Source organism: Trichoderma reesei (assembly GCF_000167675.1).
Source record: "Trichoderma reesei QM6a unplaced genomic scaffold TRIREscaffold_11, whole genome shotgun sequence".
NCBI classification, from domain to species: domain Eukaryota; kingdom Fungi; phylum Ascomycota; class Sordariomycetes; order Hypocreales; family Hypocreaceae; genus Trichoderma; species Trichoderma reesei.
In genome coordinates, this window is record NW_006711158.1 from 280,063 (window position 1) to 302,726 (window position 22,664).

Genomic DNA, 22,664 nt, shown 5'->3' on the forward strand with positions numbered 1-22,664 from the left:
TGTACCGACTTTGGATATCAGAGGTTCAAGCAATATCTGCGTGTAGCTCTCTTCCAACCTCAAAGAAGATATATAGGCCAGTCCCGGCGTCATAATTGAAGTCGTCCAAATCGTGTGCCATATCATAAAGAGTACTCATCAAGCGTAGAGGGCAATGTCGAGCTTGTGAAAAAAAAAAAAGTTGCCGCGACTGAACTTAAGCAGTAGCAGCAGGAGCCTCGGCAGCAGGCTCCTCGGCGGTGCCGTTGGCGGGAGGCGCGTTGGCCTCCTCATCGGTCTTGTCGGGGCTATCGATGGCGACCTTGACGGCGATCTCACGTCCTTCAATCTCCTTTCCGTTCATCTCAGCGACGGCCTTTTGCTGGAGCTCCTCGGAAGCCAGGGTGACGAAGCCAAAACCACGTCCCTTGCGTGCCTCTCCGCGTGCCTGGAGCTTCTTGATCATGAAGCGGGGGATGGGGCGGAGGGCGATCTTGGCTGACGAAGGTTCGTAGTCCTTGAAGAGCTCAAGAAGCTTCTCATAACACTTAGTACACAACATCGCAACAGAATGGGCTATAGGCTACTCACCTTCTCCTCGGTCAGGTCATATGGCAGGTTGGCAACCATGACCTTGGTCTTGGAAGGAATGCCATCAGCGGGCGGGCCGCGCTCACGGCGCTCACGCGGAGGGCGGTTCTGGCTCTTCTTGTCGTTCCTGTCGCCCTTGGCTTCGTCCGAGGCTGTGTTGGTGATGTCTCTCAGAGCCTCACCCTCGCCGGCAGCGTCGCCAGAAGCCTCCTCGCTTCCCTTCTTCTCATCGTCCTGTGATCATCATGTCAGCGCCCAAGTCGGACAACAGCAAGGTAAAGAAGATGACTTACCCCAGTGGCGTTGCGACCACCACGGCCACCACGTCCGCCACGGCCACGACCGCGGCCACGACCACGACCAGAAGCTCGGCGGCGATGGCCCTCTGCACCAGAACCCTCTCCGTTGGCACCCTCGGCCTTCTCGCCAGCAGGCTCGGGCTTGCGAGCAAGCTGAACGGAGACCTTGCGCTCGAGGATCTCCTTGCCGGAGAGCTCGGCAATGGCACGCTCGGCCTCACTGGGAGTAGACAGGTCGACGAAGGCGTAGCCGACGGGGCGGTCGGTACGGGGATTCTTGGGGATCGAGACTGATTCGCTGTAGGCACCGGCAAGTCAGTAGATGTTCACCATGCTGTAACAGATCGGCAATGTCGAGGACGGCGGGCAGATGGGAGATCGAGACACAGGCAAGTTGCGCGCTCGGCTGAGGCCTTGCGGGGATGAGAGGTAGGTGAGAGGCTAATCGCGCGATGCAATGCGAGCACCGCCGGGGCGGAGTGACATTCACCGCCAATCAGGACACCGTCGCAAAGTTGGGCCGCCAAAGCAAACCGCGGCGGGATGTGCTTTGTCACCGGCCTCGAAAGCTCAAAACCCAGGCAAACGAGGCAGGAGAACAAAGAAAGATGGGAGCGCAGTAGTTTGGGGGTCAAGGTACAGGTAGACATGCGGGATGGATGGCCACTTACACAAGGTAGCTCTTAAAGAAGTCCTTCAACTCTCCCTCAGTTGTCGCATATGCCAGGTTGCCGATGTACAGACGGCGGCCCTCAGCGGCACTGGCTGAGGCGGCCTCGTTGGCGGCGGCCTTGTCGTCGGCAGGCTTGTTGATTGAGAGGTTGCCCAGAGCGTTGGCAGCGTCATTAACGGGGGTGGCATCGGGGCCGTTCTCCACGTTGGTAGCAGACATGGTGATGGTGTCGGATGGAGAGGGGATTGCTATAGTCGGCGTATGACGTGACGTGTGATTTGTAGGAGAGTCGGACTTGAACTCTGGTGCAATGAGGGAGGCAGTTGGGTCAGGGTAGCTTGGTGCCCTAGAAACAGATTGAGAGAAGACAGACGTCGATGCGTTGCGCGGAAACACAGGTTGACTGAAGGTGTGTGATGAGAAGAGAAGAAGGGAAAAGGGGAGGAGAGGAGGCGAGGCGTGCGATAACTGAAATATTTTTTCGGAGGTGGTGCTTGGGAAGGACCGTGCAGGGGAGCAGGTACTCGCATCGCAGGTGCAGCCGGGCTGAGGAAGGAGGTACCGGGCGACCTTGTAGGTACAAGCGAAGAGGGGAAAGGCAGGCAGAACTGAGGCGCAACTGAGGGTGGAGGTCAGGCGAAGTTGGGCAAAGTCAGGCAAGGCCCAGGGCGAGGGAGGGGCGACCGCCGCAGGTCGAGGCAAGTATCCCCCGGCTTTGGAGTACCGAGTGGCGCTACCAGGGAGTACCGGCGTCGCGAGTACCCAGCGGCCCCTGGAGCAGATGCGGTCAAGGTGTATCTCGTTCCTGACATTCTGGAACTCGTGGAAGCTGGTGCTGCAATGCGCCCCTATTCTAAGATGGCCTGCGGATGGCCTAATACGTGATGCTGCGATGGAGGTGCAGGTACGGATTGCGGAGACGGACACGCAAGCCGCGAAGAAGGCAGATCGGTGGCAGGTACAGGTACGGAGAGACGGTGCTGGAGCTTTGGTCTACTGTGCGTACAGCTACAGCCGTGAGATGATTGACGCAATACAGAGAAGTCCCTGGAAGAGCCCGTACATAGAGCGTGGTATAGTATACCAACCCGTTCCTTGGGTGCCTTACCTTATGTGCACAATGCAGCTGCCGTCACGAGTCGATCCAGAGGAGGACTTTCCAAGTTATTCGGGGCTGCCAAACAGCTGGTACCTCCTGCTGCACCGCAACTTCCCATTGAGGGGCGCTGGCGAGAGGCTTGAAACTCTGCTCCTGCTCCCCATAATTTATCACTCACGGCAGGTGCTACCGCGGCCGCTCTACCAGTAGTCCCACGATCTGCTGCGCTTCGAGGAGGGGAGGAGCTCCCGCTGTTTCAAGGGCAGCTGCCACTGCATGGAGAAGCCCCTATTCAAATCAATCATGCACTCATCCCTACCAACCACGGAGCCAGCGGGAATGGCTTCTCTTGGATTGTATTACGAGAAAGGGGATAAATTGCTTAGAGCAGACAAAAGGGCTTATTCAGATGCTTATGAGCCGTCTGAGGTGGCTGCGCAGCTCTCGACAGCTCAATGATTCCGCGTGACTAAGGCGCGCCTGCTTTCTCACCCAACCTCAGCCTGGCTTATATCGGACGCTGCCTGTCCCTGTGGCTTATATGCGACCAATGCATGCGCCTGGAAGCGCCTGGAATAGCATCCACTGCAAGGCACCGTGGAGGCCAGTCGACCGGTCAATCACAAGCTGCGCTGCTCAGCTCGACGCAGGCATCCGTCCAGCCTGCCAGCCTTTGCTGATGCTGGTCGCCGATCCACCCAGCTAATGTGGGCAACGTGGCTCGTGCCATGGCCAAACAAGTGTAAATCAGCCCTGGAGAGTCTCGTCGCTGGTGGCAATGGCGAAAGTATGCCAGTTACAAAGTCGGCTCAATCCTTACCATGTACTTCAAATCAGCACCCCTTGCTTCGATTGGGCATCAACCGAGCATTTCTCTCATCGTTGAGTCATCGTCAACCATTGTCTGCTTGTACCATTAGCAGAGGCTACCTATCGTGGTTCAGCTAGGGAGAGCTTGTCCCGAGCTGTTGGCTAGTCCAGCCACAAGTTCGGAGCGAGCCCGTTCCCCAGATTCCGCCCCGACGTTGGCTCTGACAAGCACTGATACAAAATGATGTCTGTTGCCTTAAGAGGCACTGGATTGCGAGCATGTGCAACGCAAACATTGCCGAGCCAACACTTGTACGATTGATGTTCAGGTACAGTGCAAATGCATCCACCTCTATCCGGATTGATACCAGTCTATTTATTAGGCGTCCAGCAGAATGGACTTCAGTGTAATATACTCTGTACAGAATCCGCGGATTCTCGTGCCTGACAACTATTATATCAACACTCAAGCAGACCAAGATGCAATGGACATCGAATTAACCCAGCAGTTTGTCCATTGTTCTCAAAACCAGCTCTGGCTGCCTGCATACTCTCGCACGTGGCCCCATTCCGAGAGAGGCAAAATCCGATCAGATAAGGCAAACGCCAGCATGAACCGATAAGATCGGACGGGCTCCACCAGCCACAGAACGCAGAGGCTTGACTTGACACAAAGAGCCCGGCATCGGCCACCCGCTTTTCGCCCTTGTCTCTCGCTCACATGCAATGCTGCGATTAAGCGCCATCTTCCTCGTACAAGAATAAGGACATCAGTTGCGAATGCAATATCATGCATCGCTACCGCTAAGCAACTCTACACTTGGCCTCATCATAAACTACCTACTATACATTGACAGAGCAGTACTGCAAGCAACAACACTCTCGCCACTATGCGCGATAGGCGAGATTCGCTGCACCCATAAACGGCAATCAGACACCCGTGCTTCAAGCTCCGATTGGCCTGCGGCAGTTGGTCTGGCTGGCCCCCTTGTCGCCATGGCGAGCCGCGAGAGAAGCGTCCTGGTCCTGTATGGGTCGGAAACAGGCAATGCCCAGGATATAGCCGAAGAGCTGGGTCGGCTGTGCCAGCGGCTCCATTTCGAGAGTCACGTTGACGAGCTCGACGCCACGGATCTTGTATGTTGTCTCTCGCTGAGGAGGAAGCAAGACTAAATAAGAATATCCCGATCCTGACCTGGCATGACGCAGAATGCCCTGCTTCAGCACCAGCTTGTCATCTTTGTCGTATCGACAACCGGCCAAGGTGACATGCCTCACAACTCCCTCGTCTTCTGGAAGAAGCTCCTGCGGAAGAAGCTGCCACCAAACTGCTTGAGCCGCTTAAAGTACACCTGCTTTGGTCTCGGTGACAGCACATATCTCAAGTATGATCATCCCACCCTATGACTCGCATCTCACTTACGGTGACGATGATGCATTCATGCCCCAAAACACCAACTTGACAGCTTATTAATCATGACGACTTCTTAGATTCAACTGGGCAGCGAGGAAGCTCGTGCGCAGACTCGACCAGCTGGGCGCTGCCACTTTCATTGACCCCTACGAGGCAGATGAACAATTTCCAGATGGGTAAGTCTCCTATGCGGATGACATATGACTGAAATCTCATACTGACTCTCTTCAGCATTGACGGAAGCTTTGTACGATGGGCCGAAGACCTAAAGAAGCATCTCTTGCAGCATTATCCACCTCCCTCAGGCTTAGAGCCCATCCCCGATGACACAATTCTCCCTCCACGCTGGTCCCTTGCTCCAGCTCTAGGTGCTGCTCTCGGAAAGATTCCGGAACTTGATTTGTCTTCTCTCACAATAAGTCAAACAAACGGCACGCCCACGAAGCCCAATCTGCCGCCTGACGGTCTCCTACCTATACCGGCCGGATGGACAGCAACCATGACAGCAAACGAGAGATTGACGCCGCAGGAGCACTGGCAGGACGTCCGCCTCGTAACATTCGACATACCCGCCCCTCCGTCAGGCGAAAGACTTCGACCTGTCCCAGGAGACTGTCTCACCCTCTATCCCAAGAACTTCCCCAACGACGTCCAGAAGTTGATCGATCTTATGGAGTGGAACAGCATTGCCGACAGCCCCCTTGACCTATCGACCTGCAAGTCTCTTCCTCGCAACCTTTACTCCCCAACATCATGTACTCTTCGCGATCTCCTCCTCAACAACATTGACATAACCGCCATCCCACGCCGCTCCTTCTTGAAGTACATGTCCTACTTTACATCCGACGAATATCACCGCGAGCGACTACTAGAATTCAACATGCCCGAGTACATAGACGAATACTTTGATTACGCCACACGCTCCCGCCGCAGCATCATCGAAGTCCTCGACGAATTCACCTCCGTCAAGATCCCCGCCGAGCGCCTCCTCGACGTCTTCCCCCTCATCCGAGGCCGTGACTTCAGCATCGCCAACGGAGGCGCAACAGTAACCCAGGCCTCTCAAGACAACGCCACCAGAGTCGATCTATTAGTCGCCATGGTCAAGTACCGCACCGTCCTCCGCAAACCCCGCGAGGGCCTCTGCTCCCGCTACCTCGCCAGCCTTGCCCCCGGCTCCACCCTCCGCGTCTCCCACAAGCCCGTCCTATCACCCATCCACGGCGCCGCCAACGCCCAAAGGCCCCTCATCGCCATGGCCACCGGAACCGGCGTCGCCCCCGTGCGGTGCCTCGTTCACGAACGCCTAACGCATCCCTCCCCTGGCCCCATGGTCATATTCTTCGGCAACAGGAACCGCGCAGCCGACTTCTTCTTCGAAGACGAGTGGCGTGCGCTCGCGGAAGACGCGGCGAAAAGGGGCTCTGAGTTGCTGCTCTTTACGGCCTTTTCGAGGGACCAGCGGGAGAAGATTTACGTGCAGGATCTGGTGCGCAGGGAGTCACCCCGGCTGGAGGGGCTGATTCCCCAGAGGGCCATTTTTGCTGTTTGTGGGGGGTCGACGAAGATGGCAGACGCGTGTAAGCGGGCTGTGTTTGAGCCGTTTACGGAGAATGGTGATGAGGTTGTGAGAAAGGAGATGTTGGGCGGGATCACATGGTGGCAGGAGATTTGGTGAAAATGCGCATACATAGAGGCTAGGAATGATGAATTTGGTAGCCTGTTGGAGGTTATGCATTATAGAAGCTAGGAAATGATGTTATTGATAGCCTGTTGGAAATGAACTTGCATGATGAGGAAAGCTTCAAGCGTCTTTTTCATATTCTTTTATATCTTGTAGATTTATTGTTTCTATCTAGCCGCTTCAAGAGAGTCTATGAAAAGAATGGCGCCGTTACCGAGAGATGGAAGCGTTATACTCGCTCGAGTCCCTCTTATCTCCCCATGCCTACGTTTTGACAGTCCCGCTTGCTGTTATATATAAGTATACTTAATCCCAACGCTTGCCCCCTCGCAGTATAGCCCTTTGACAACTGTTCGACTAAACAAAGAAGAAAAAGCATATTGTGGCTCAAGAAGAAGAAGAAGAGGAAGGAAGGAGGTAAAGGGAGAAGAAGAAAAAAGAAAGAAAGAAAAGGTAGGAAAGTCTGGCGCAAAGTGGTGTGGTATAAGATTCCCCTTGAAGATATTCCAAGATCCCAGATGCCCCCTAATGCCCTCATGCCCTAGAGATGCCAACAATCTTCGTCCAACTCCTCTGATAAAACTCCATTGCCGGCCATGTATAAACCCAAAGACAAGACAAACGAGATGAAGTAGCCTAGACGCAAAAAGACAGAACGAAACGCAAAAATGTGAAAGTGCTCAAGACAAAACGCTCTGCTACAAAGGGAAATTCAACTATCAGTCTTCCCAGCTGTATCGCTTTTCCGCCAGCTGGGGAACGTGGACAATATCGTTGCCGTCTATTCGCTCGTCTCCCTCCGATGGGTGTGTACTCTTCATCTCCTGAGTCGAATTATAAGTCTCTCTTCGGTCTCTTGATAGTCCGTCAGATGGTGAATCTTCATGTGACTGGCCAAGAGAAGAGGCAGCCTGCATCGTCATCTCCTGCATCGTCATCTCCTGCATCATTCGATCTTCTTCCTCCGTATAGTTGCTTCCCAAACTCTGCTCGGAGAGATGGAATTCGGCTTTGAAACGAGGCGTGAAGCTATCAAAGCTGTCACGATTCTCCTGGCTGACAATATGCGCTAACATGATGCTGTGTCTTAGCGTTTTGAGATTGTCGGGGAGGTTCCCCAAGCAGACGATGTTTGTTGGGTCGATCGGGGTCTTTTGGCATGCCACGGGAGAATCAGAGTTCTGGTCGAGATTTGACGCTGCTGGACTCATTGAACGCCTCGAGTTTGATCGGCTATTTACCAGTTGAAAATGAGCCTTTGCAGCCTGCTCATATGGGCTTCTTGAGCTACCACTAGAGTCTTGAGCCGCTGCAAAACCAGCACCTGGATACGGCATAGTATCCGGATGGCTATCGTAGCCCGAAGAGATCGGTGAGGGTAGCGATGCCGGAAGCGAGCCAGTTCCCGACTCTGCTTTGATTGGAGACACAGGGACTGCTTCCCTACCTGAAGTTGCGCGTACTCCGCTGGCTTCTGCCATCGCCTTCTCCTGAGGCAGGGCTGTATCCAGCAGCGGTGGTGAGTACTCGGGCACAGGGCCTTGAAGTTGCCGGTCCATCTTCCTCCTAGCCATCTCATACGCACTGAGACTACCCGTTGTCTCGGTGCCCAGGACTGTTTCGCCTATCAGTATCGAAGAGACATCTTCTCCATCGCTAGCATCCAATTCGACGGGAGGCATCGGGGCCGGAAGCTCGTAGATTTCCGAATCTGGAGCCTCTATACAGAGAGGGCTAACTGGCGAGGTGACCTTGCTCGCCTCACTCTCAAACCTTTTGCGCCGTGTGAACTTCAGGAATAAGGTAGGCCGAGGTATCCTCGGTGTATCGGGTATAAGTGTAGATGCGCCGTCCTTCGTTTCCGTGATGGTGGCATCGTCGCCTTTCTCCGGCGACTTTCGGCGGCGGCAGACACAGCAGAGGATGATGAGGCAGAAAGAGCACAATAGAATGCCACCAACAACAATGCCAACCATTTGTCCCGTGCTCAACCTGTTGCCCGTCTGTTTTGGGGGTGACGGGTAAGGGCTGTTATTCGGCTGCTTGATTGGTACTAGGTTCGCCTCTGCTACCGGCTGCTCGGGGAACTTGGCCTGATGGATCGAAAACACGGCCTCGTCATATTTAGTGATGATGTACGCCTCCTGTAGAAAGGACCGGCCAATGACAATAGCCGAATCGTTGTGGGATTTTCGCAATGCAAAGTAAGGTACAGCTGGGTCTCCGTATTTGATGGTGCGATGCATAAACGGGTATTGCAAAAGGCCAACAAATGCTCGCATTGGCACCGTGATGTTCACCAAGCCCGGTACGTTAAGGGGAGATCCGAAGTTGTCATTGTTATCGAAGCTCGAAAAGCTAAAGGTGAAGGTGAAGGAATCGGCAGAGCCATACTGGTTGAATTGCTCATTCGTAAGGGTGTATAAGTCGAACGTCGCATTATACGTCAGGTTGAAGGCGTCTGCAAATCTGTCACACACGGCGCTCGGCAGCCACAGGTATGGGGTGGTGCTGTCAATCAAGGCCGTAAACGAGTTGTCCCAGCCCGAAAGACTCGCCGTTTCGGAGGCCCATTTCTTTGGCTTGTTGGCCTTCTTGGCAGAAGCTTCGATGCCTCTGATCAAAGCCCGTGGCATGTTGTCCTGCGGAGTTAGTGTGAAGTCGATATCGTGGGGAACGTATCTTGCGGTGTCATGGCCGCCCAAGGTGATCGATACCGGCGTGTTTCCTACTCCCTTTGAATTAGCAGCCGCCGTGGGACCCAAGAAGTCGTACTTGTCACATACGGTAGGAGGCGCCAGCAGTGAAGCCATAACTGTAGCTAGGAATCCACCCAAAAGTGTGAACGGCTTGCGTCAAAGGCGATTGGGCTACTTCGCGGCCAAAGTTGCCCTGTGTGATGCCGAGGCCAAAGTAGCCCAGGTAGTAGTCTGTCGTGTTGATGGCTGACATGAGGACATTGGACATGCCGAAACCGATATCGGTAATCTTGCTGTACGCATTGACAGTGTCGAGTCCATACTGGCCATTTCCGCCATAACCCAAGTACTCCAAGCCGAGTTGCCAGATGCCCATGTACGACCAATGCTTGGATGCAAATGGCGTGTAAATGCCCCCGCGGGCCGCAGTGCAATGCGGTTCCTCTATGAGGTCCGAGTCAGTTGCCGGGTCGAGAGATGAGGGGACTCGGCTGTGGCCTGGTCGGGCGAGGTGTCTTGCGAATAATGGAGGACCGCGATCATGCTGAGATGTTGACGTACTTTTTAAACATCCCCCAGGTCCAACGGCCCAAAACTCCGAAAGCGACGTGCTCATAAGAACATTGACAAGATCCGAGTTCGATCCTAGCAAGACCTTGATTGTAGACCAGTTGCCGTCAATCCCAAGCCTGTCGACTTCAAGTCAGCTACACCATGACAGGCGGCTCATGCTTTCGACGGCATGACGGAGATACTGAGCAGCGTAGAGTAGAGTCGCAAACATACCATTCTCCGGCGTCGAACGCCACAGGGGCCGGGTCATTCGCATAGACAAGGCCGGCTACTGCTGCAATCGCTAGGACATCACGACGCATTTCGCCAACGGCGATCTTGCGAAGCCACAAGCTTGCGTGTAAGAGAACGCGCAGGCCACCGTGATGCTACGGGTGAGTCTGGTGTCATGAGAGAGCCTCAATTCTGGCTGGAATACCTCTCATCACCACAGCACTGCTTCCATAAGGCCAAGATCGTGGGATCAATGGGACTCTGCAGGCTTTCTTTAGAACAGCGGCACCACCAGACACACGATCCAGCAGGCAGATGCAGGTACCAAATGAGGCCTTGCTTTGGGTTACGCGCGAGGTTGCACGGCAAGTTTGCTGCGATGGATGAATGAAGAAGATGAAGTCGAGAGACAGAGATGCAAGGCTTGGACCAACGGTCCTTCGGATAGATGGCTGGAGAAGCAACCCTCGGGCCAGTAACAGGGGGGGATAGTACAGCCAACAGCATCGACGGGAGACGAACGCCGGCATGGATGCCCTGGGCCGATCTCTCCAGAACTCGTCGGGAAATGAGGATCCCTGTCGCTGGCTCCCTTGACACTTTGATCCCAAGGGAGGGATGTCTCTGCTCGCTCGCCACTTACTCGTCGTGGTCCTCCCTTGAGTACATTCCGGCTGTCAATTTAGGTTGAACATGGGACTTGATCCCGGATGCCTGATGCTGAAGCGGGTTCCGATCAGCCTAGCAACGCCAGCCTGCAGTAGCTACCGAGCCGTCGATGGCTTGCGGAAGCGCTAACGCTCGTAGTAATACTATGTATCTCGTCGTGATGGCTGTCGGCCGCAGATTTCGGGACCAGATGGGGACGGGTCTCAGTCGCCAATGGCCCATTGGGGTGGCACTTTGAAGCGCTCCATGCTTCTTAGACACGCTACCAGGCATGTCCCTCAACTGTATGCGACCTGCTCGAAGCCTCTGCTATCCGTCTGGAACAGATACATTAAAGTACCTGCGGAGCTGTCAATGCTAAGGGGGGTTCATGAGCCTGAAATGAAGAACAGCACAGTGTTGCCTCATCAGGGCAGTCTGGGCTTGACCGCTTCTATTTGATCAGCCCATGGTTTCACCTGCTCACAGAACGTGTCTGATTGCCAAGCTCCTGGAACCCTCTGGTTTTCCAAGAAGCCTTGGTACCGGTGCTACCTGTAGGTCGATGGTGTACGCCTCTCGGTTCGCGTCAACACTCAAATGCTGGTCGATTGTTATGAGCATATGGTCTGCCATCTGCCGCAAGATACCCTTCATATTCACTCCAAAAAGAGCGAGAGTCGGCGTCATCGTCGGCAGATGAAGGGAGTATTACCCGGGCTGCTCGGCCAAACTGTCATATGGGTCAGACATTGATTGCGAGACAATATGCGAGTACCAGCAGTAGTAGTACATATGTACCGGTCGACTTGCCTGTACTTCTTGGACCCCGAGACCTCTAACTAGTACTCGTGCAAGCCAGCGCCGGCGCTATGCCTGATGAGCATTGTCCACATACCTGGCCTGGCGACGGTCCTGGGACTGGGCACAGCAGCGAGTACACATCCCTTGGTGCTGTGGTACAACGTATGGAGCACACTCCCCGGTCAGCCGTACGTTGTAACGTGCTGCTGGAATGCCAATATTTCTCGCTGTAGAGGCATCGATATCCTCACTCGTAGCACTGAATGTGCGGCGAGAGCGAGAGCTCAGCAGCACCGACCGGGCGCGTTGAGATGAGAAAGGACCCAAGTCCGTCCATCCAACAGCACAACGCCAGAGCAACGGCAGACCAGCACCAGCATCAGCCCAGCAGTTGGCCGGCCAGGCAAGGGCTCATGATCCGCAGCCATCTGGAGATGGGATCCACTCCGCTGCTCACTCAGATGGATAGAGCCGGGATCAGCAACTGGGAGCTTCAGCCATCCGCCATCCCATCCCCACCATCTCACACCCTTCATCAGAGCTCAGGCGGAGCGTGTACAACCAGACCGGCTCCGTATCGTACGAGCCTGCTCCAGCAGTGCTGTATACAACTAAGTAGTCTGTTAGTGTGATTGTTCGAGTATCTGCTCGTACCTCGCAGGAGCAGCGGGAAGTGAAATAGCCAAGGAGGCAGAGGCCACAGCCACCGACCCGACCTACTACTACTGCTCTGGATGTCCGCCTCTCGCCTCTCGGGCGGCGGGAATCGTCCGCTGAACATGTCGCCCTTGCGGCATGTGCAAGCAAAGTGCTGACCGCGGGATGCGTGTACCGGAGCTAAGCTCCCTGCGACATGCATGTACGAATGCCAGTCCTGGTCATGATGCTACGTAGGTAGTCCGCAGCCATGAGCATCCTGGTGATGGTCTGAATGGCCAAGTGTCTTGTGGATATTCGGCAATCTGGCGGTCCTGTGGCTCCTGGATGGCGGTTGAGAGCTGGAGGTCTATGATGTCCATTGCTCGAGCCGTGGATCAGAGCCATGGCGGGAAAATCAAGTGCATGCAGGAAGCAGCTGGGTGTTGCTGCCTCGATTTGTGGCGAGATGCCTGAGGCCATTTTCGCGTGCCTGCCATCTCGAGAATGATGTACAACGAAGTTCGCGATACCTGGAAAACTCGCAAGTCACCGACTCAGTGTAGCGGACGTCACTGTACCCTGTACACCGGCCGTTAACAGGCCCCTCGGAGCTACCCTACACCTGCAGTAGGTCACATTTCGACTCGATCATTTCATTTCATTTTCCTTCCTCGTCAACTGCATTCAAGCCGCCAAACCAGTCAAAGTCACCGACAGTTCAAACAAACATCTACGAATACTCAAGGATCCTTTGGTCGAGACATGTGCACTTGGCCGTTTACATGCGGAAAAGACGGGCGTCTATATAGTCGGCTGATGCTACCATTGCCTTGATCCCACGCTTTGGATCACCAGTAAGGCAATCCACGCAAAGTCGTGTCTCGAATCTGTTCCTAACCTGCTATATGTAGTGCAGTCACAAACTCCAGAAATCTCCCCAAAGCATCGCAAGACCGACGAGATCTCTACCATAGCGGCTAATCAATCTCGCCTCACCCTATCCTCGAGCAGCAATGACATCCCGATTGTCTCTCGAGGGCTCATATTACGTCCGCAATGCCATCGTTATTTCCCGTTTTTGGGAACTAGGAAACCGGCTATCGTCAGTCAGCTCATCAAGGTCTACCTTAACCGAAATGTGGTGGGAAACAAGATGACCTGTCGACATCTTCAAAGGCCATTGAGATGCTACACTTGACACTTCGCACTTCAACTTTGAACAGTGAAACAACAAAGCATCGCCCTTGCACCGTCAAGAGCAAGGTCTATCAACGACACCTCCAGATGCCAAGTTCTCCGCAGCATCCCTTGCATCCTGCTAGCAGCAATAGTCCGACGAAAAGGATTCATAAGCGGTCTGGCTTGCACAATTTGCACAAAACCCAGGCATGGCCGTTGCTGTACTATTGGCTCCCGTATCGTACCATCTGAGAATGGCTGAGCAAAGGGAGCAATGTCTCAGGCCATTGGCGACAAGAAGCGTCAATATTTCCTCGCCTACAGGCTAGTTCGCCATCCTCTCTGCCACCGGTATCAAACACGCGTCCGTTGTTCGACCAGACTATGCGCGCGAACCGTTTCATTGAGAGATTGGGGAGCTCTCCATACAATATGAACAAGGGATCGAGCCCTCCGTCAGCGGAGGCGAAAGATATGAGAACCTGCGAACACGAACACCGAACAAGATGTGATCCAGCTCTGCCCAAGTCTTGCCAACAGTTCAAATCATGAGTGTACAGGTTTCGTTGATGATTTATTAAAACACCCTCCAGAAGATGAATGAAGAAGCAGGTTGCTTCCTTCGACATTTGCGCACTTCAGAAACTTTCTTGCACCGTCCATGCGGCCGTGTCCTTGATATGTGCGTCACACATGGAATCCTTCGGCAGTCTGGTCATGGGTCGTTCCATATCCCATCCCGTGCAGGAAAAGAACATCAACAACAGACAGCAGATTTGGGTGTCAAATGAGACAATAAGACCATCTTCTCCCTTTGCAACGATTAGCCCAGACTCGTCTCCCAACACCCAGAGACACACATGGCTTCACTGGTCGGATGGACGCGTCCTCCCTTTTGCTCTCTCCACCGTCTAGCGTTGTGTGCCCAGCCTCGATGCCTCAATTTCGGGATGATGGACACAGGCGCTCAGCCGGCTCGATCTTTTGGTCCTGGACGTACAAGTAGCAGCCATATTCGGGGCTTAACCGCCTCTGCTCATTGGATACCCGTACTGACGTAAAGTTCAGGGCCTTGATGTACGGGGACAGGAGCTGGAAGCCCGTGCTACCTCTCTGGCGTCAATGTGGGATAGCACGAGATTACATGTCTCATATTGCCAAAGCCTCATCTCCTTTTCCCGCTCTCGAGACGGTGTGTTGGCCCAAGCACCAGACTAGTCGCGGCTGGAGGATGCACGGAGAAGATGGACAGGCCAGCCTGCACTGGTCTCATCACCTGCAGCCAGACACGACAGTTCTGCTTTGTACTGTTGTGCTCCGGGCCCTTGTGCACATGCGTGATGTGGAAGTATACCTTATGCAGAACTTCCTATGCATAACACACCGAGCTCATCCAATCACCAGTACGATTTCCGCCCATAAGCACGACAACAGAGAACCCATCTCCCTGGTTGACTGTTTGTGCAGTACGCTTCAACGTGTGGTTATGCCCTCACAGATTCATTCAATCCTGGCATGTTGAGAACTCAACCTGTAGTTCTTGTTTCCCTAGGCACAGGCCCATGGCGGCGTCACTCTAATGGCTGACCGAATTGTCTTCTTTTATATTCCTCTGCGGCGGTCCAGTCAACCATTGGGATGAGAGCATCGTCTATCGCTAGAAACAATGAGGCGCGTAGACATCTTGGTGCTGTTCAGCACCGCACTCCTCGCAGAGTGTGCCGCGGCGGCTGTTAGACCAGGTACGTTGATCTTCTCCGTTTACTGTTCTGGGACTGTGTTGCTCACCGTTATGCGAAGAGATTCTGCACCATCAGCACTTGCGACTGCGCCTTTGGTCCAACAGCAGCATCGACAGTGGTCAAGAGGAACTGCCAACCAGGGAACAGACAATCCCGGAGACTGCTCTCTCGGAGTTGACAGGCCTCTCCACAACTCACGAGGTGCTTCCAACAGGTGGAACAGTATCGGTGTGGGGGACGCATGGCACAAATGGCTCGCCATCATCATCACAAGATTCTTTCTCATCCTCTCCGTCGACGGGTGTGCCCACAGCAGGCACCGAGGCTAAAGACGATGAGGGAACAACGGAACCTCCTCCAGCGACCGAGCGTATACACACGACAGTGGACTCGAGCCGAGCCTCGGCGCTACTCACAAACTCTACTATAAGCTCCATCGCTGCTTGCAGAAACGGCGATGCTTCAGATTGCTCGTCAGCCGGTTTATCAACCAACAGGCGACCCGTCACACCTCTAGCCACTTCCTCCTCTTTCCAAGAGGCGACATCGACTGAGCCATGTACTCCGTTACCCAGCGATAAGCCCATCACAGAATACTCCATTGTCTACACATCAACAATCACCTTCTACGGCTCCAGCACCGACTACACTCCTCCCTATTCGCCCATCGTCACGCCCAACTTTTGCTCTCCTACCGGCGAAGCCCTCATCACGTTCTTCAGCACGACTCGAGTGTCCAACTCTACAGCGACGCTCACAGTCCAAGTCCCGTCTTCTTCGGCCTCTCCCTCGTACGATCTCTTGATGCCCGTGCCGATGCCAGCTCCCACATTTTCAATCGATCTTCCGGAGATTATCACGCAAACGCCCGATGCCGCTGGCAAGGGTGGCGGTGGGATCATCATCACAATGAGGCCGTTTCTGTCATTCAGTCGTCAAGTCGTCACCTTTATAACAACAGATAAGAATCCATCCGTGGTGTTCTCGCCCGAACCGACTCCTGACTTTGGCCAACCAGGGGTGACTGGCGGCCTTGTGGACGGGAACCACAAGACTGTAGAGCAGACCGATGACTGGCAGACCAGGACAATCGTCCCCGATCCTCCAGAAAGCGTGAAGCAGTCGCCGGTACCTACGTTTCAAGTCACTGCTGGGGGAGACCGAGTCATCATCGGCAGCACGACAGTATCGAGCCTCAGGCCCGACCAGACTGCTACAGTCACAGTCGAGAGCGAAGTCTTCACCATATTGCCTACTGCAGTCGTGGGATTGGGCACGACAATCAGAAAGCCTGCTCCTCAACCCACGAACCCCCCTGAACCACCAGCGGCCACCGGGACTCTTGGAGGGCTTCCTGTGATAGTCTCAGGGTCACGAGCCGTCGTTGTCCAAGACATCACATTGACGATTCCACCGCAATCAGCCGCACCGACCACAACAGCCATCAACGGCCAAACAGTCGTCCTCGGAGCACACGCCGTAGCCGTCGGCCATGAAACCCTCCTCTTCCCCACCCCCCAGCCAACTCATGCACTCGTGACAGGAGGCCAAATGCTCACAGCCATCGGCCCCTCCCTCCTGGTCCTACACTCCACAACAATCACCTACGGCCCCCAAATCCCCCTCAATAGCACAACCACCATCAACGGCGAACCCATCTCCATCGGCCCAAGCGGCATCTCCCTCCACGGCACAACCCTCGGCGGACCCTCCGCAGACCCGCAAGCCACGGAGTACGAAATTTTCGGCGGCATCACAGTGGGCAAGGCCCTCCCTTCGCTCGTCGTGCTCAACGGCGCGACGTATTCGCTCAACCAGGACGGCGACACGACGGGGGGTCACGAGATGACGACGGTGGTAGGGGGCCAGACGGTGACTGTTGGGCCGAGGGGCCTGGTCGTGGCTTCAGTGACGCTGACGTATCCTGGAGAGTCTGTTACCGCGACGCTCTCTTCGACCGGGGTTTCGAGAGAAGGGTTCCCTATTGAGACGAGGCTGGGGGCTGTTGGAGATGAGGATGGCGATGACGAGAGTGGTGCAGGTTCGGGACGGGGGAGAGTGAATGCTTGTGGTGTTTTGGGCGTCTCTATTCTCATGGCTGGTTTACTGTTGGTTTAGAGATGTTGGCGACGTGTGTTTTCCTAGTTTTGTAACGTGTGTAGGTGCTACACAGACTTGTATGATATGTAGAAGGATATAGGACGACTATTGGGATTTTCTTACAACGTATTTCTTAGGTATAGGTCATCACCAAACATCGAATAAAGAATCATCGAACTGTTTCACGGAAATTCCAGCTCAAGTGTGAGAATACATGCATTGCAATTACACGAATCAGTCAACACTTCAATGACTGTTCGAACATCTAGCTATCAAGAGTCATTGTAACTTCAAACATGGGCAGTATTAACTCTGCCATGTCAGTCCAAGAGGTAGAACGTAATGATTATCCTCCGCCCATCTCATCAATACCAGAGTCTAGTCTCTGGTCTTCAGACACACATCTGTCACCATCTCTGCACCCCCTTCCCCTTCCCTTCACCAGGCAAAGACGGAAACTCATCCTCCTCATCGACACCAGCAGCAGCCTCCAAGTAAGCACTCCTCCCCATCATCGTCGACGACGACATTCCCGGCGGCGAGTATCCCCCTCCCTGGTCCTGCATGCTCAGACTCAGAGCAATCGCTAAATCCTCATCTTCAGTCGTGCTCAGCCGCGAAGAAGAAGCACCACCACCAACGGGCGTGTGGCTCGCAGACGGTGAGCCACCAGAAGAAGCCCCTGATTGCTTCCCCTTCTTCCCGCCCTTGGGCTTGTACTTGACATTGACCGGTTGGTCGAAATCAACAGAGCTGTTGCCCCGTGAGGAATCCACAGGTGACTGTTCCACGCCGTTGTTGACGCCTTCTAGCAGAGACAGACGTATAGCCTGCTGAATCTGCTGCTCGTACTCGTCATCCTCGGCCATGCCGCTCGTTTCCGAAGCGACCGGATCGGCGACGCTCGGATCAGGTGTCAGAGTCTCGACGGTATTCTCGCTAAAGGAAGAGGCGGTGTCCAGGCTGGCGTCGGCTGCCGAATCGCTGGCCCGTCGCTGCTCCTCTACGTGGTACGCCTCTTGGGAGACCATCTGGGCGTAGAGAAGCGCTTCTTCCTCGGTCAAGTCGCCTAGAGCGCCAAATCTCTTGAGACGACGGTTGTGCTCGCGAGCCTGCTGCTCATCCTCCCGTCGCATCTCGGCTTCCTCAGAGGCAATGTAGCCTGACACTGCATGGCCTTGCCGGCGACTCGCAAGCCGAGCGTCCATATCGGCGTGTCGGACGCGCCGCTTGCGACCTGTGGCATGACCATTGGACCCATACGACCAATATCGCAGGAATGCGCCAAAAGAGACTACACCTTGAAGCGTCGTAGAATCAGGGTCAAGATATATGGCCTTTGCTGCCGAGTATGTCTCCTCCTGCAATGCGGGATTCATTACCAGCATGTGACGGGGGACCCGGCCATTTGACCGAGCGTTAATCGTTCTGATGGGATCCGTTGTAGATGCCAAGGGATCCCAGGCTTGGACAAGGCCGTCGCTGCCGCCGTGAACGAGATACAACCCAGAGGCTGCCACAGCAGAAACCTCTGGTGACTCGGTCTGAAGGATGCGCAGTGGTTGTATATCACGAGTTCGATCGTCATCACGCGCATTCCAGACAAGCACCGCGCCGGAGTTGGTTCCAGCGATGATGAAGCGGGTTCGGCGCCCAGGAATCTCCCTCGCCCCGTGTTCAGCCCAGGGGCTCGTCGTGGAGGACGCTTCGTTCGCGGTGTGTAGAGGGTCCTCCCCAAGTGTGTAGAGCGAGGTGAGCGAATTGTCCAAAGCAACTGACAATATGGTATCGTGACCGTGGCCCTTGAACTCGAACCCTTGTTTGAACCAGTCATGAAGAACCGTCGAAGGCACAGGGGGCGATTTAGGAGTAGGTGGCGGAGACAATGGCGCTTGGGATTCAGAAACAGGAGAAATGCGGTTGGCAAAGCCTCCGATGCTGCCAAACAGCGATGTCGGGACCGGCGCAAGTGGTGTCGAGGATTCGCTCGGAGTGCCCTGAACGGGTATCAATGAACGCGAATAGCGCTGGATGCTAACAGGGCGGTTCTCTGCCAGGCCGCAATCGATGACAAAGATGCTCTCGCCGGCACCTTTCCCATCATCACTCGCAAAGTCGACCTCCAGCTTCCGCTGCATGTCCCAGCCCTCGCAGACCTTTCGAAAGTGGGAGGGCCGATAGCGCATAAACTTTTCAATCTCCCGAGCCTCTGCCACAATCTGTTCCTTGCTGAGATGCATGTCGAGAGAAGGCGATCGAGGCGAATAGCCTCCACGAGTTGCGTTTTTGTCAGCCTCGTCTTCACGAGCAACTCTGCGAGTCGCCTCGAGAAGGTGCCAGTAGGCTGTACGGCCAGCATACCAGGCATTCCTCGTCATGTCCTCGCCAGTAGTTCGCCCGGGTTTGCCAACGGGTACATCGCACAGGTAGTAAACCTCACCGAGGGCGTTCAAAGCCACCGCCCATACCCTGGAGGACGACTTGCGCTTCTGGTTGAAGCCATCATCGACCTTGAGGGATATGATGGGAACACCAGGGCTAACGACCCATCGTGCGGTGACGTCGCCATTGGCATATCTCGGGCCCGTGGTATCCCAGCCAAGTGAATAGGCCGTGATAATACCGAGAGCAGAGCCTGTGAGCATGCCGCACATGGATTGAGTCGTCGCCGTGACGGTCGATGACTTGGCAATCCAGACGCTGCAGATCGCATCGGACATTTCGGGAATCTTGGGAATATCCGGATGAGTGTCGACGGCACTGATCTCTGCGCCAACGTAGCGACCACGCATTTCATTGACCCCTCGAAAGTAGGGCCGGCCACCTGGAAATCCCTCCCCAGATATCATGCCGTACGTGTAGCTCACATCCATGACATTGGGGACGCCGGCTGGGCCGTCTCCCAAGCCGTAAGGCACCAGGTTGGGGGCAACCTCGTCCAGCTGAGGAGTGGTGTATAGATCCTCAATGCCCCATTTCTCAATCTTTCCAGTCGTGGGGTCGCTAATGGTTGCCGCACCGAGATCTCCGGCGCCTTGCATAACGCGGGGCGGTTTCTTTCCATTCAGGAAGACGGCGTGGAGATTCGTCACCTGCCAAGGCAGTTTCGAGTTGTAGGTCAAGACGGCGCTTGACTTCTTCCCACCGCGACCGACGCGGCCAGACACACTCCCACCGGCGGGAGGCCCTGGTTTGCCGCGAGCCAAGCTTCTTAGGTGGCGAGTCCGTAGAAGATACTCGCTCCTCCAAGTGGCCAGCGGCGTGAGTCGAGGGAAGTATCGCGTCTCGAAACGCACAACGTCGGAGGATGGCCCAGTCATGGAATGAGTGGCGGCGGCAGCCTTGCCGTTGTTCTCCAGGATGGTGTGTCCCGGGAAGAAGCGCATAAAGGCCATGCGCCACGCATGATGGGTGGTGACCAGCGCCCAGAATCGCTTCGAGACCAGCGCCACCGACGAGTGGCAGTCGGGGGGCAGATGAGAAAAGATGTGGGTGAGGATCTCTGGCAGTCATTGGTCAGCAATGGGTCGCTCGCCGCAAGGAAGAGGCAGAACCAACCATTGGGAAAGTCCTCGAGACTGAGTCCATCGGCGTGGGGCTCTGAGCGTTTGATGACCTGGAATCCAAGGCCCTGCTTAGAGGCTTGGGGAGTCGAGGCCTTCTCATACTCGTAGACTCGCTGTCCGGGCACAGAAGGGCGACCGTCGTGGGCTCCATCGAGGCTCAATTGTTGCAGCTTCTCGTCCAGCCGTTCAGCGTTCACTCCGGCTTCCCGGCCCTGATGCTCAGCCGGGTCGAGGCGAAGGCGCTGCGAGCCGAGGCTGAAGCCGGGAAGGCCTCGACCAGGGCCACTGGCGTCGCGATGAAGGGAGCCATGCTGGGGGAGTTGGAGGGAATCGAGATGATTGTTGGCCGGGAGCTGTGCTGGAGTCTTGAGAGGCTCTTGGGTCATATAGCTGGAAGAAGAGATCGAGGGTTCGTGGTAGGTGAGACCGTGCAGTATATCTTTGCACAGTCTGGCGCGCTGAGAGAGCGGGTGAGCGGTGGAAGTGCGGGCGTGGGCGATTTGATCTGCTGCGAGGCTGAGAGGATATGAGTCAAAGGTTGAGGATGCTGGTGAGAGCAATTTTCGCGCCCACGCGTAGTCGCATCAAGGTTCGTTTGGTCGCTGCAAGCTTTGCCGGCAATGAGCCGAAGTGACGACATTGCCCGATTTGGTATAAAGTGCCTCCTTCAATACATACATCACCAGAGGTGAGAAGGGCCAAGAGAAGGTACCTTAGGAAACATTGATTGGAGGATACTTGTGAGTTGTCTACCGAGAATCTCATTTCTTACACGGTAAAACAGTTACGAATTACGTGCATCAACATGTCACAACTTGCAAGGCGTAAGAGAGGCTATCCGCATCATGGAAACAGCGTCCCATATGCATCACTCTGCCTTCTCGCATCTCCTATGCATCTCGCCATCGGGTATTACTATCTACCACTATACCGAAATGCGATTGAATCAACCACCATCTCCTACAGAAAATGGCACGAAGACAACTTTTGAGCCAATATGGGCAATCCTATTAATATTGGCGCCCTTGTTCGACGGAATACCCTAAACCAATATTTTTTCTTCTTTGCCACTTGCCCCTGCGTGGAACTCCATTGTCCGCATATTGCGGCTGACTATTGAACTTTGCCACTGCAACTCAAAGCACCAATATTGATATACTAGTCTTTAAGGGAGCCGCCTCACCCGGAATTCAGCCTTCTGGCATTTCTGTTCTACTGGATCGTGAAGGGGACAGCTCCCCCAGAAAGTACAAGCTGCTAGCGAAGCGCCTCCGAGAGATAGAAGATCTAATACACCCGCGTCTCTTTCCCACCTATCCCTACAGTTACATAGGAACCAAACTACCGGTACTGCATATACGTATGTGCATGCTGTCGTGGCTGATTCAAGCAATTGCTAGACAATCATTGCTAAGGCTTCACATAGACCTCATCTCTTCCACAAAACCACACAGTTTCTTTCGAGATAAGCACTTACCATCCATGCTCTGCCGAAAACAAAACATCGTCATAATCACAGTTCACCAACTCACTGTCAGCCAATGAGCCTTCATCCGTCCCTGCTGCTCCTGTCACGACCATGCTAGGAGCACGATCAATAGCTCAGGAGCCTCCATCAAGTCAAATGCCTGTGAGACGAACCAACCCAACAGTGCAGAGAGATTATCCGGAACAGACCATTTGCCCACTAGTGCCTCGTCCCGCCTGGCTTCACCCTTCGCTAGGTACCTTATATCTTTTGTGGTGTACGAGTACTGCTCAATTGTGCCCATCCTCTGCAGTCACCCGCCTCAAATAGCAAACCCCTTTGACGGCATCCAGCTTCCGGCAAAAACGGCCATAGATTGGCCAAGGCTCAGCCGCTGCGCATCAAACAGTAGCATCGTCGCGCCATTAACAGTTGATGGGATCTAGCAAATCTTGGATCCTAACGCTCACGTCTCTTAGGTGAT

General features: G+C 54.6%; 4 protein-coding genes across 4 annotated transcripts; 1 reads left to right on the plus strand and 3 right to left on the minus strand.

Moving 5' to 3' along the window:
• Positions 1-31: 31 nt before the first annotated feature.
• On the minus strand, positions 32-1,927 carry TRIREDRAFT_122230 (uncharacterized protein). The gene is made up of 4 exons (XM_006966040.1): positions 1,541-1,927; positions 864-1,167; positions 571-804; positions 32-514 (listed from the first exon to the last, which is right to left on the minus strand). The coding sequence occupies exons 1-4, from the start codon at positions 1,759-1,761 to the stop codon at positions 197-199; spliced, it is 1,077 nt and encodes a 358-aa protein (XP_006966102.1). The 5' UTR covers positions 1,762-1,927; the 3' UTR covers positions 32-196.
• Positions 1,928-4,447: 2,520 nt separating this feature from the next.
• TRIREDRAFT_63204 (uncharacterized protein) lies at positions 4,448-6,543 on the plus strand (the record flags this gene model as incomplete). Its single annotated transcript, XM_006965917.1, has 4 exons — positions 4,448-4,588; positions 4,661-4,836; positions 4,961-5,041; positions 5,097-6,543. The coding sequence occupies 4 exons, from the start codon at positions 4,448-4,450 to the stop codon at positions 6,541-6,543; spliced, it is 1,845 nt and encodes a 614-aa protein (XP_006965979.1).
• Positions 6,544-7,268: 725 nt separating this feature from the next.
• TRIREDRAFT_78639 (Hypothetical protein) lies at positions 7,269-10,286 on the minus strand (the record flags this gene model as incomplete). Its single annotated transcript, XM_006966041.1, has 5 exons — positions 10,035-10,286; positions 9,810-9,937; positions 9,336-9,692; positions 7,364-9,277; positions 7,269-7,330 (listed from the first exon to the last, which is right to left on the minus strand). The coding sequence occupies exons 1-5, from the start codon at positions 10,121-10,123 to the stop codon at positions 7,269-7,271; spliced, it is 2,550 nt and encodes an 849-aa protein (XP_006966103.1). The 5' UTR covers positions 10,124-10,286.
• A 7,267-nt stretch (positions 10,287-17,553) lies between these two features.
• On the minus strand, positions 17,554-21,134 carry TRIREDRAFT_78641 (uncharacterized protein; the record flags this gene model as incomplete). Its single annotated transcript, XM_006966042.1, has 2 exons — positions 20,705-21,134; positions 17,554-20,648 (listed from the first exon to the last, which is right to left on the minus strand). The coding sequence occupies exons 1-2, from the start codon at positions 21,096-21,098 to the stop codon at positions 17,554-17,556; spliced, it is 3,489 nt and encodes a 1,162-aa protein (XP_006966104.1). The 5' UTR covers positions 21,099-21,134.
• Between the last annotated feature and the right edge of the window lie 1,530 nt (positions 21,135-22,664).

Excerpts from the sequence above, each read along its gene's own strand:
- TRIREDRAFT_122230 (XM_006966040.1), bottom strand. The coding sequence starts at position 1,761 with ATGTCTGCTACCAACGTGGAGAACGGCCCCGATGCCACCCCCGTTAAT. Across the intron at positions 1,168-1,540 it reads TTCTTTAAGAGCTACCTTGT|CGAATCAGTCTCGATCCCCA; the intron begins GTAAGTGGCCAT and ends CGGTGCCTACAG. Across the intron at positions 515-570 it reads ATGACCTGACCGAGGAGAAG|CTTCTTGAGCTCTTCAAGGA; the intron begins GTGAGTAGCCTA and ends TGTTATGAGAAG.